Raw genomic sequence first — 12,500 nt, 5'->3', positions numbered from 1 at the left:
TAGCTTCTTCCCACTCTTTAGTTCCCCATGGCTCTGACCTGATATCCACTGTCTTTTAACATATGACCAAAGGACAAAGGTCATGCTCAGATCCTCTGAGGCTTCTCTATCCTTACAAAACTCCTAGCAGAGACGCTTGTTTTACAGGAAAAGTAATCAGGCTGAATATCAAATCAATTCTGCATTCGCGTAGATGACATCATAATACTGGGACGATTAGCTTTAACTGAGCCATCCTGAGAAGTGAGCACACAAACATACAAACATAAAAGAAACGAATGCACCTCCACAGGATCTAGATATGTTAACTGCAATTTGGATTTTTACCCAAATTAAAGTTTGATACCTGTTAACATGCTCTTCCCTTTTAACAGTCAAAGGCCAACTAAGTTTGGTAACGTCACACAAAAAAAGGTTCTTAAAAAGAACCCAGGAAATTACTTTGCCATTTAGCTAAAGTGTCCCTTGGGCATAGCTATTCTGCACAGGATTTAGAGGCAGGAGGGAACTATGCCTCTACAGAGCAGCACGGTCAGCGTACAAAACCCAGATATTAGAGTACACAAACCCCCTCCACCCAGGCCCAGGGACAGTGCTAACACTAGGCACAGATATGGAGTCACTTAGGGCCCCATGAGCGTGTGTGTGTGTGTGTGTGTCCTCTGCTATCTAGCTATCTAGATAGACCCGTGATACTGGTTGTAATGGCATGTTCCATGTTTTTACGTAATGATGTCACTGTGTGAATGTAGACTGGTACAAGAAAGCAAACAAGTGTGGATAGGATGTACTTCAGAGGGATTTTGTGAGAGCTGGGAGATGAAAAAGTTTAACTGAGTGGAGCACAGAAATGCAAAAAGAGAAGCAGAAGATTTGTCCTTGCAGATCCAAAATGAACCAGTACTTCGTACTAGAGTACTGCTACACAGGCTAGCGCTAATGTTTGTATAGATTAGTGCTCGGAATTCCAACTCTTTTTTACAAAGTCATATCAGTCAGCTCAACTCACCAATCAGACACTTCTTGAGTACTGAGTTGCTTTTTTTCACATTTGCCAGTTTTAATTTACAGCACTAAATTCAAATGTGAGAGTTAAAGAAATGTCAGTATTATTGAACAATTCGATTCCAAAACTAAAGTCTGATATCGATATGAAGTTTCAAGTGAAGGAGTTACAATTGCCAAAAAAAAAATAGAAACACTACCATCATTCACTTAAAAGAGCCAGCTGAAAGAATGACACATCAGGAGTACGGAAAGCCCTGATGGTCAGACACACCCCACAGTACAACAGCAGGCAGGACATGTGAGCATGGATGCTAAGGGAAAACCGAGGTAAATACTCGTAATTTGGGAGGAGGGAAATGGGGCGGGGGGCACTCCCGGCTTTGCCTGGGCCCCAGATCACTAAGTGCAACCCTGTCCAGACCCAGCTGAGGAGTCCGAGCACATGCTTAAAAAGACTCGCTGAACCACATGATGGGTGTCATCCGGCATTCATTATTACTGAGCATAAATACAGAAACTGGGCATAATATTCTGACATTCTGCTACACTGCTCTTGTATGGAAGTTCAAATAAGCGCATCTTAAGTTGAAATAATTGATGCTGTCCAAGCTGTAAAATAACACTTGAAAAGAAAGAAGTGCTGAATATTGATTACCTCTTCATTCATCCATGCAGAACTTGATGGCGCTGGCACCTGTACTGCCTGCACTTTTGTACTGAAACACTTGAAGAAATAAACTGGCTCCCTACACAGGCCTATTAGGCTGATGACCATGCAGCGTGGCAGCACGAACCAGTCACATGCAACTCTTTTAACATTGGAGAATGGAAAAATCTTCCCCTCGCACGCATGCTTGTGCGGAGACATACAGAAGGCAAAGAGAAAGATCCAGACCCAAGTACAAAAACAGCTAATTAATGACAGTGCACTCTGCGTGATTCCGGCATCTTTGGCGCATCGAGGCAAAGCCCAGACATTACAAAGCCAGGTCACTCACTGGTCCTTATTTGCGTACACCTCCGACAGATCAGTCAAAAGATCCATCACTCCACAGGCCTTGGCGCGCCAGACGTCTGGGTCACGAAACGCTGTCAGTAAGTGTGTGCGGCAGCTTAAATTCGGATTTCCAGTTCATGATTGGCTCTAAATCTCTCTGATGGAGCAACCCTGGGATCCATCATACTCGCTCAGGCCCAGAGAACTCGTAATTTACCGCCAGCACTCCTCCTCCTCCTCCTCCTCCTCCTCCTCTAACAGCCTCCCAGCAAAAGCACTGGAGTGCAGGAAGACACACACACACAGATAAAGAGCCTTGCTGTGACGTGCTGAATGAGCTTGAGAGATCACGGAGAAGATAACATGGCTTCCACTGCTACCTGTTTACAGGAAGTGTGAACGTGTCCAAGTACTCATATAGCTAAGGAAATGAGGACAGGGACTGCACTGTCCTGCCAGGGCCATTCCACTGCAACCCAACCCATCAAAGCTCACTCAGGTTTTCTGTATCTACTATTCCTACATTTCTTCTATAGAAAGGTGTCGCGAATACGGCGAGGTTTTATTATCTAATGGCAATTCACACTGATTACCCTAAAGACTGTGGAAGAAGCTAAGGTTGGGTTAGGTAAGAAATTGTCTGATGAGGGCCGTGTAGCCCAAAAAAACTTTTAACAGTGTACAGATCTTGTCTGCTTGTCTTTGGAAATCATGTGTACAACCTTTATGAAGTCTTACTTCTGAACCATGCCTATTTGATATAATGACCAGCAAACGAAAAGTTAATTCTCTGACAGATTTACCTGACACTTTTCGAAAGCAACTTATACAGTTATATGACTGAGTACAACTTGAGCAATTGAGGGTTAAGAGGTCTTGCTCATGGGCCCAAAAGTGGTGGGGGAAATTGAACTGGCAACCTTCTGATTAATAGTAAAGTACATTAACCACTGAGCTACTACTGATTTTAAAAGAAAACAAATACTACTATGAGTCAGGAATGGTTTAAAAGGAATGTAATTTGTTGCATATCCTTTGCATGCAATGACTGCTTGATATCTGTGATTGGCAGACATTGCCAGGTGCTGAGTATCTTCGCTGGTGATGCATTGCCAAGCCACTAATGCAACCATCTCCAGCACTTGTTTGTTTGTGGGTCCTTTAATTTTCTCTTCAGTATATGGAATGTATGATCAACTGGACTTCAATCAGGTGATTGGCTTGGCCATTCAAGAACGTTCATTTTTTATTTTTTACTTTGAAAAACAGCTGTTGCCTTAGCAGTATGTTGGGGATCATTACGAGTGAGTTTGGAAGCATTTACTGGGACTTGAGCAGATAAGGTCCTCCTGTACACCTCTGAACTCACTGTGCCTGCCTTCAGCAGTTATATCATCAGTGAAGATAAGTGAGCTAGTACCCGTGGCAGCCCTGTATGCCCCGGCCATGACACCCCACCACGGTTCCCAGATTACATGGTGGCTTTGCCCCATGCACAGTTCTTTTCTGTCTCCACACTTTGCTCTTGCCATCACTGACACAGGTTAGTCTTGGTCTCATCTGTCCACAAAACCTTTTTCCAGAATTCACCAGGGTCCGTTCAGTATGTTTTTGGACACTGTAATTTGCCTTGTTTTGTTAACCAGTGGTTTGCATCTTGCAGCATAGCCTCTGTATTTCTGTTCATAAATGGATGGCGGTCTCTGACAAATAAGCACCCGCCTCCTGAAGGCTGTTTCTGATCTATCAAACAGACAACAGAGGATTTTTCTGCTATCAGCAGTAGAGGACTTCCTTAGACTACCATACCATTTGTGATTAAATGAGTTCACCAGCGTGTTCTTTATCCTTAATTATAAGACAATTTTGGACAGTTCACTTTGGTAATCTTAAGATTTGCCCAGTGTCTAAATTGGTTTTAATCTTCTTTTTCAGGCTCATAATGGGACAGCTCTTGTCCTCATGTTGACCGATGGCAACTACATAGTCCAAAGTTGTTTGAAATCTTAGAAGCAACCCTATCTTATGCCTGCACTATTGAAGGGTTTGGAACATACCTGAGTAATAATAAACAACAGTGGAAGCCAAATGTCCAAAATATTATGGTGCCTTGAATTAATCAATTAATTATATAATTACAACATGGTGAAATGTATGCAAATACCCTTAAATTGAAACCTTGAATGTAAATTTAATCATGTCTGATTGGTTTGAATTAAAATTTTAAACTATAGTGCAGAAGGGCATATCAAGGGAAGATGTGTCTTTGTCCCATACATTATGGAGAGCACTCTATGGTCACATGGGGAAGAGGGAGACAACATATAGAAGTTCAATATTTACAAATAATGATGTAAAAACGATGTTAAACTTAATATAGTATGATGTTTAAAGTTAGTATTTTATTGTTCGTAACTTTCTGGTTCCAAAGACTTTTTCTTTACGCAATCATTAATTGAACTTAACATTTGGCAAGGAGCAAGCAGCTGGGAAGAGCATGGATAGGCCTCTTATTCCTGGAACTTCATGTTTCAACACTGACTCCTACTGGTCTAGTTCTCTGTTATAGGCTGTGAGGTTTGTGCCATGTCAACTCTGATTTAAAAAGCGACTTGGATAACGCTATTCAGATTTGTTTAATGGTCAACTTTGACTTTTGCATATCTGCGTTATAAACGCTTTCAAACCCAGCGACACTTCGCGGTTTTGCACAAATGACCAGACTGTAACGATTAAAGCAGATCCGTTGGTTTATCATTAGTCACGTTGTGCTGCATTATTATACACGAAACCAACAGCGGTGCTTTAGGGCAGGACCCCGACCGCATCCCTCTGAGAGGGCCAAAGAGTAGCGAGCTTAAAGAAAGCTCTCCAAAACTAACCGGATGTGGCCATGAAAAAATGCTCACCGAGTGTACTGTTGTACTAAAGGAGAAAAACAATAGAAAATAATAATTAATGTGGTTTCTCACACTCACCCGTGCAGATAACTTGAAACCGGGAATAAGTACATTGATTAAAATACATAACTTAATAGATAATGACCTCCTATGCACCAGAGTAGCCCACAGGACTGAGAAGCGGAGAGAAGAACCGAGAACTTAATGGCCAAAGATCAACTGCTCCTGACAATAGGGAGATGTAACTTCAGGCCTACTGGTTGTGGTGACACACTTTAATTCCAACACTGACTTATTTCAATTGTGCACACACCACTGTAAAATGATGTTGGCTATATTTCAGCCTACCCAGAAAACGCGAGAACCGTTTTTATTTGGACTTACATAAAACGTCTTTATGTATTTTCAGAAGAACACCAGTTATTTTTGAGCAGCTTAAGTAACTCTTTACCTAGTAGCATGATCTCCAGCTTTTTGCGGTCGACCCGAAACCTCTCCTCCGTCCACTCGGGGTCGGGCGGGGCTGGGGGTCCAGCGGAGTCATCCTCCGACACAGGCAGCGGGGAGTCCGCGCTGCGCTCGCTGTTGGAGCCCGGGTCTGAGTGTGGCAGGTATCCGCCCGCAGAGTCGCACTGAGCGGCCATGGCTTTCACGGGCTACCGCTGACTCGACACAGCGCCGCACGCCGCGCACAAGCGCTCTCACACGCGACTTCTACTCGGACACATCCCCGTTAGGTCTGCGTGGGTAAAAAAAAGCGCGAGGCATCGCGCGCACGGTCTTCATGTCCGCGTGCTCGACACGGGACTCTTTAACCCTGCGCGTTGGAAGAGCGCCGCCCTTGCGAAGTCTCGCGCCAGCGCCGGGTCGTCTGAGCAGACCGCGATCGCGGACGCGCAGCCCTGCCACCTTTGCCTGTGTCAGCATTCTCACGACCGACTTTCAAAGTCATTAAAACGCGGTTAAAAGCATCGTGTAGTTACTCTTTCGTTAAACAACAATAATAATAGTCTAGTTATTTCATGAAAACTGCCACGATTTCTTTTTTTCAAAATTTAAACGTCTTGCTTCTGAAAAATAATGGGATGCTTTTCCACTGTTGATAATTAAAAAGCCTTAATAACTAAATTTCATTAAAATGACCGCAGACTAGAAAAGACGGGTTCCATAACTAAACTGACACACGAACTTTACGTTATAGCGAGAGTAGAGAAATAACGCCACCCGTTGGTGCATACAGCGCACCGCGGGGGAAACACACACAGTTTAATGTGTAGGGTATCTTTTTTATTGCTTTCAGAAGTGAAATAGTTCAGGAACCAAGGAGAAGACAGAAAAACAAGGAGAATTCGTGCATGAATTTATTTCCATCTTGCATTACAGCGTAAATGTACATCGCCTTGCAGTTTTGAGTCATTAGTCTACGTTTGGGGCTACTATTCTGTTAAAAGTCTAAATATTGAGAAGTCGAGAATATAGAGACAAGCCAGGAATAATAATTTTAAAAAAAATATTGGATGAAACCTTTTTTATATAAACTGAAATGGGAATAACACTTCCCCTGATTAAACTGATTAAAACGGGAAATATTAGACTGAATGAAAGAACACTGTAGTCTTATATTATTCAGCCAATTAGGCCTATTATAATTTTTCTAAATGAATTCTGAATGGGCCTCACAGACTTTATTACACTTTTCTTTTTCTTGTTCAGTTCATGTTAAAGTCCTTGGCTCATCTCTACCAGACCCCACCTAAGGTGGAATGGGACTTGCACATCTACTTCACACGTGTGGGTCCGTATATAGCTGTATATATAGTCTGTATATACTGTATAGCTCACCCGGTAGGGCAATAACAAGGTTATGGGTTTGATTCTCTGGGAGCTGTGATATTGATAAATAATCCAGTCTGGATAATCCAGTCTGGAATAAAGGTCAGATGCACTTTTTACAGGTCTGCTTTTCTGAAGCACTGTTATTGGTTGGGTTATACAGAAACCTCTTGTAATACTACCTCTTCCACTCTTAGCAGACACGACGTTGCTGTGTAATAACTACCATGTATTGTTATTACTATTCTGTTGAATGGTAGGCCTATATAAATAAATGTATCTGACACAATAAAACTAAAAAACCTATTAATAAGACAATCGAATGTTTAGACGCTCATTGGGCTTCTTAAAATGAACATGCCAGAATCTAAATTCTCACTTTCTACAAATGCGTTGCTATTTTCAGACCTGCCTGGTGGGTTTTTGCTTGTTGCTTTAGTTGTTTTAGTTTTCTCACACTAGCCTCAAATGCACTTCGCTGCGAGTCACGTTACGCGTAAACGCCAATCACGTGACTTGCACCGGAGAGGCTGTGGCTAACCTCGCGAGCAGTCGGTAAGGTGTAAGAAACGGTTTAGGTTATAAACATAGCGACGGATACTTAGGTACGCACGGTTGATGGTGGCGAGAGTGTCGTTTCGTGCATTATTAATTTGCATGAACAGACGCTCTGCAGCAGTGGTGCTGTTTAGGAGTTGTGGTTTGTGCTAACAAAATGGACGCTCGCCTGCCTATTCTGGTTTTGAAAGGAAAGGCTCCGTTTGGGGTATAGTGCACCTCACTCACGGCGTGTAAGGGTCTGCCTTGTCTCCTAGGACAGCTCTACGCGGTACTGCACTCGGAATGTCTGCGCCCGGCGAGGCTGCGCCCGCAGCTGTGCGCTCTCCGTGCGCGCTGGGCAGAGGCCTGGCCACGCGCCTGTTGAGCCCTCCACCGCCCGGCAGGCTCACATCCCTGCGCTCCAGAGACCTGACTCTGGGGGGGTACAAGAAGGTTAGCTCCGGCCTCCGCCGCTTGGCTATAACCAGCATTTGAACTCAGGGTAGTAGAATTCATCTGTAGGTTATCTGGATTACTATTAGTAATTTAGTAGCCAGTGCCAAACACGTATCGAGCGCCTATCTTGGACTTTATAAAATCAGTAGGAATGTACACGATTAATCACTTAATTTAATTGGTTCCATTGAGCCTGCACGATATATCATGTTTATCATTATTGGAACTTTGTCCTTTGCAATACTGATAATGCTAAAGGCTGCAATGTGTAAACGAGTCCTAACAAACCACAAAAACAAACACTGCATTATGACTAATAGCAGACATTCCTTATGAGTGCCCTGTGGGTATTTGATGAGTTATGGCATTCATATGATCAAACATAAACTGGTCCACCAAACATAATTTGATCATAATAATATGTGCTATATATATTGCAAGGCAGATCATAATAGCATTATGTAGTAGTATAATTATAATATGATAGTTTCATGCTGGCCTAGTGTTCAGGAAACCACCGCTTGTTTATGTATACCACAGACCTTAAACTTGTGTTCTTTTCCCACAGAAAACCTTTATACCAAACGTCCACTCCATTCGTAAAAGCAAAGATGAGTAAGTATGTTGTTGAAGTCCAATAAGAATGTCACCCGTGCTGCCAACTCCATTCTACGTTCACTCCATTGAACACTTTTGCCGTGTTGAGGTTAAAGGAGGAGTCACGCACAGCACCGAAGAAGGAGAGAAGAGAGCGAGAAGATCGACCGCGGGAGCGGAGGCGAAGGGAACGGCCCCAGACCATCCAGTCCCACTCCATTTTTGAACAGGGACCTGCAGACAGCTTCAGGAAAATAGGTAGGGTCTCACATATTTGGCATGGGAATTTAGTTTACCGATAAGGGGGGAAAAGACTCTGTATTAAGGACTGGCATTAGTTAAAAGACTAACAGGGATAATAAAGTTAGCGCCTTACCTTACAGGAAGCTGGGGGAGCACAAGTCTGAGCGTCTGTGATCCTGCACTTATTACCAAGAGTATTAAAAAGGAGAGGAATGTTCCTGAGGATGATGACAGTGAAATTCTACAGAAGCTTCAGAGAGATGATGTAAACCTTATATATATTTTTTACTTTGTCCAAACAATGATCCTGTTTTATTTAATGGCTTTCCATAAAAAATATTTACTGTTACTTTCTTTTGCTCTCTAGTTCTTAGATGATCCAGGACTTAAAAATGATCCTAAACAGAGACCTATAAGGCTGCCACTGTATCAGTCCTGCAAGTTTTTAACAACAGAGACTGCTACCTCTAGTAAGTTAAAACCGTGATGGAGACTGTCATCCAGGAAGGTAACATGGGTGTTTGGCTGCTGTGCCAGAGAGCTGGCTCAGTGTTCAGGGACCAGGGTTTGAGACTGGGTGGGGGTGATGGAGTCACTCAGGAAGGTAGAATCTGTGCTCTGGCTGGTGTGCTCTTTAGTGGACAGAGCACGTTTGCTGTTTGACATAAGTGCGTTCAAGTCCAGATGTGGTTGCTGCCCTCAGCCTTTGCTGCAAGAAGTAACTATTGAGAGGTAATAGGTTGAATTTTTCAGCCAGGGCTGGAAATGATGGAAAATATTAAGAAATTGTACATTTAAAGTATTAAACATTTAAATATTACAGCTAGTAACAGCAAACTCGTACAAGAAAAATTACTTGATCAAAGGCATTTTTCCAACTAACACAAGATGAAAAACAAAACAAAGTGGAGGACAGAAACAAAAACTGAAAGCATGAACAGTTGTCTCAGAAAGATTTTCATTGGAAGAAACTACAGTAATGCTTTTTCTAATTCAGCATTAGACAGTTTAAAGAAAAAGAAAAAAAAAATGCAATCGGCAAGATTGGAAATGTCCATTCTTAGTGATGAGTGCCATTGTTTTCACAGTAAAAGAGGAGACACTTGATCTTGTTCATTTTACAGCACCAAGAACGCATCATGGGATGCCACTGCAAGCAAGTGGAACTTGCCCAAGCAATCAGCCTCCCACTGTTGGAGAGCTCTTCCAGCAGTTGTGTGTTTCAGACAGAGAAGAACTGTTTTTCATCCAGCTCCCCGATACCATACCTGGCCCTCTAAAAACAGCAAGCTGTGACAAATCAGCTAAAAAAGAGGGCAAAGCTGATGACAAGCGTATCAAAGCACAAGTGAGTTGTACCCACTGCGTGATAGCCATGCTCATACTTTGCTTCCAGTTTTCTCAGGTGCATTTTGATGATGTCACTACTGTTCTGCAGGACCAATCAGAAAAGGAGGCAGCGTCTGTGCTCTCAGACTTCCCTGAGGGACCTGTAGGAAAACTGCAAATCAGGAAATCGGGCAAAGTGCAGTTGCTTGTGGGGAATGTCACCCTGGACGTGTCTGAAGGAGCAGCATTTTCCTTTCTGCAGGTGAGCCTATGAGCTGCAGGAGCGAGCCAACATATTTGCTACTTCCCATGGCGCTGTCGTGTCAGTCATAGTACATTTACGGCATTTAGGTGATGCTTTTATCCAAAGCGACTTACAATTCTGAGTACAACTTGCACAATTGAGGGGTAAGGGTCTTGCTCAGGGGCCCAACAGTGGCAACTTGGCAGTGGTGGGGCTTGAACCAGCAACCTTCCAATTACAAGTACCTTAACCACTGAGCCACCACTGCCCATGGTACTAAATTAAGTTTGTACAGATGTGCTTTTCGTAGCCTTTGTATTGGATGACATGATGGGAGCTGACTAAAACAAAGGGTTTGAAGAATGCAGGATTCACAGAACACCACAAATTTGATTGTACCGTTTTGTACTCTTCCACAGCAACTAGTGTGTGTACGGCTAACGGAGGGTCTCACCGGAGACATGACCGTGCTCGGAAATGTCAAATATAAGCTAGTGTGCTCCCCAGACTTTGAAGCTCTGCTCCAAGGGGTCAAAGGTTCCTCAAACACCCATTCAGCAGCCCAGTTGTAGCTTCATCTGTTTCTGCTCTTCAAACCGTCAATAAGCGAGTATTTGTTATTACTGTTACTGTATTGTTGTAATGTTCTGTACAGATTATTTTTGCCTGATGCTTTTATATAAAATGTAAATATTTATTGTGTAAGTAAAGATATACAAAACAAAGCTTTATTAAGCATGATCAAGTGCTTATGTTCCAAAACACTAAAAGAAGTATGTCAGTATTGCAGTTGTTGATAAAGCCTTTATGATGAACAAAAACTAAATTAATCTGCATTTGAATATAATGTGAAACACTGTTTTAAGTTCTTGAGCAACTGGCCAATAATTGTTTGTCAGTTTGAAATGCTTCATGCACACTACATACAAGCAGCACTAATAATGGAAACGTATTTCCTCCAAAAACACATTTTATTGCCAAGGTAGCCTAGCTTTTTATCATGTATCCCTTTCCACCACAGAAACCCACCCCTCACATTTCGGTAATTTCTAATGCCTTTTTGGCGGGCGGCTGAGTCTTTTTCGCCACTTTTTCTTTCGTAGGTACTTTGTCCTTTAATACCTTCACTGTGGAATTGTTTTTGTCACCTTTGGTCCCTGTTGCCTTCTTCTCTTTTTGTCGAACGAGGTCCTCCCTTCCCAGTTCAGTCATATGTTCCTCCCACACTTTCATCTCATTTTTGTAGCGGACTTTGTCGTCCTCTGCTAACTGCACGTAAACCTAAAATGCGACCGTGCGATCAGACGCGTGACGGTTTTAAGTGCCACTCAAACGAAATAACTGCAGTGAAGTGCAACTTGCCTGTTTCTGTGAAACGTAAAGATCCTTCCAGTCATCCATCAGGGACTTCAGCTTGGCCTAGGAGAAGAAGGAGAAGATTTGCCTGCACTGCAATTCTAGATGTTTCTAATAAATTATGTGAAGCTACACAATCACGAAGATTGTGATTCTTTATACTTTTTAGATGCACACAGCACTTGAGAGAATCATGTTCACTCTTCAGCCTTCCACTGAAAAGCTCCATCAGATACATGTTATGTACAAAGACACAGTTTACCTGCACATTACTTCCTTTTGCCTCCTGAAAGTGCTCTGCCATGAAGACGTTGAAGGCTGACCTGGCTCTCTTTGGCTTGCCAAGACTGTTCAGCTCCTGTAGTTACATTTACATTTTTCAGCATCTGGCAGACACTTATGCAGAGCCACTTAGTTTTACTTATCAGTATGACATTGTGTGTGTGTGTGTGCGCGTGTGCTCCTTGGCCAGCAAATCCATGACATTGGAATTGTCAGAACAGTGAACTCTCGCCCTGTAAACTGCACCGTTACTTGAAATGGTGGCTTTGATGAGAATGAGAATGATAGTTGTTATTATTATAATTAATATAGATGAGGAAGAAGATATTATAATAATAATAATAATAATAATGGGGGCACTATAGAAGGTGAGTTAAGAGTGGAGAACGTGCTCACCCTCTTCTTCCTGCTTGCATTTCTTTTCTCCATCCTCCGTCTTTTCTCCTCTGCGATTGCTGCGGCCTGTGCAGGTGTGAGCTGAGATTGGTATTTCTGCAAGTCCACTCTGTATCTCTCCCTGTCCGTGAGGGACGCCTCTTCAAAGGGCTGCGAGACATCGGGCAGGAAGATCATTTATATTTGTATCATCTTTTGTAAGATGTTGTTTTAAAAAAAATCCACATACACAAATCAAGTTTTACATGTTGACTTCAAAGGCAGAAAAACTTGTAATTTTGGTTATATCTATAAATACATCTGAGGTCAAAACTTTTGG

General features: G+C 42.6%; 3 protein-coding genes across 14 annotated transcripts in view; 1 reads left to right on the top strand and 2 right to left on the bottom strand.

Moving 5' to 3' along the window:
• The window catches only part of bicc1 (BicC family RNA binding protein 1), a 54,624-nt gene extending 48,872 nt beyond the window's left edge, over positions 1-5,752 (bottom strand). For 2 of the 9 annotated variants that reach the window (XM_027009398.3, XM_081697424.1), the window contains exon 1: positions 5,357-5,748. In XM_027009398.3, the coding sequence (XP_026865199.2) occupies positions 5,357-5,549 (193 nt within the window). In that variant the 5' untranslated portion in view covers positions 5,550-5,748. Of the gene's footprint in view, positions 1-2,006; positions 2,192-5,356 lie in introns of those variants that run through there. The other 7 variants (XM_027009395.3, XM_027009397.3, XM_027009396.3 and 4 more) reach the window with 5 other exon arrangements.
• A 566-nt stretch (positions 5,753-6,318) lies between these two features.
• Positions 6,319-10,878, top strand: zgc:171971 (DNA-directed RNA polymerase III subunit RPC4). Of its 4 annotated transcripts, none has more exons than XM_081698048.1 (9): positions 6,324-7,293; positions 7,559-7,731; positions 8,303-8,349; positions 8,441-8,589; positions 8,715-8,839; positions 8,942-9,044; positions 9,699-9,922; positions 10,013-10,165; positions 10,567-10,878. In XM_081698048.1, the coding sequence occupies exons 2-9, from the start codon at positions 7,582-7,584 to the stop codon at positions 10,717-10,719; spliced, it is 1,104 nt and encodes a 367-aa protein (XP_081554174.1). In that variant the 5' UTR covers positions 6,324-7,293; positions 7,559-7,581; the 3' UTR covers positions 10,720-10,878. The 4 variants fall into 4 exon arrangements, with proteins under 4 accessions (XP_081554175.1, XP_081554174.1, XP_026865244.1 ...); XM_027009443.3 differs by having other exon boundaries at positions 7,554-7,731; XM_081698049.1 differs by having other exon boundaries at positions 6,319-7,731; positions 9,663-9,922.
• tfam (transcription factor A, mitochondrial) overlaps positions 10,862-12,500 on the bottom strand; it is a 3,751-nt gene continuing 2,112 nt past the window's right edge. Inside the window, exons 4-7 of the mRNA XM_027009444.3 lie at positions 12,182-12,331; positions 11,766-11,861; positions 11,510-11,566; positions 10,862-11,428 (exon numbers count right to left, since the gene is read on the bottom strand). Coding sequence (XP_026865245.2) covers positions 11,180-11,428; positions 11,510-11,566; positions 11,766-11,861; positions 12,182-12,331 — 552 coding nt within the window. The 3' untranslated portion in view covers positions 10,862-11,179. The remainder of the gene's footprint in view (positions 11,429-11,509; positions 11,567-11,765; positions 11,862-12,181; positions 12,332-12,500) is intronic.

This window comes from Electrophorus electricus, chromosome 15, assembly GCF_041902795.1.
Source record: "Electrophorus electricus isolate QZ-2024a chromosome 15, ASM4190279v1, whole genome shotgun sequence".
NCBI lineage: Eukaryota > Metazoa > Chordata > Actinopteri > Gymnotiformes > Gymnotidae > Electrophorus > Electrophorus electricus.
The sequence above is the reverse complement of the archived record's forward strand: the minus strand, read 5'-3'. Positions and strand labels throughout refer to the sequence as shown.

What these genes read in the sequence shown, in the direction of transcription:
- zgc:171971 (XM_081698049.1), top strand. Translation starts at nt 7,582, where the DNA reads ATGTCTGCGCCCGGCGAGGCTGCGCCCGCAGCTGTGCGCTCTCCGTGC. An exon ending in ATTCGTAAAAGCAAAGATGA is followed by an intron (nt 8,350 to 8,440) that starts GTAAGTATGTTG and finishes TGCCGTGTTGAG; the next exon opens with GTTAAAGGAGGAGTCACGCA. An exon ending in AGAAGCTTCAGAGAGATGAT is followed by an intron (nt 8,840 to 8,941) that starts GTAAACCTTATA and finishes TTTGCTCTCTAG; the next exon opens with TTCTTAGATGATCCAGGACT.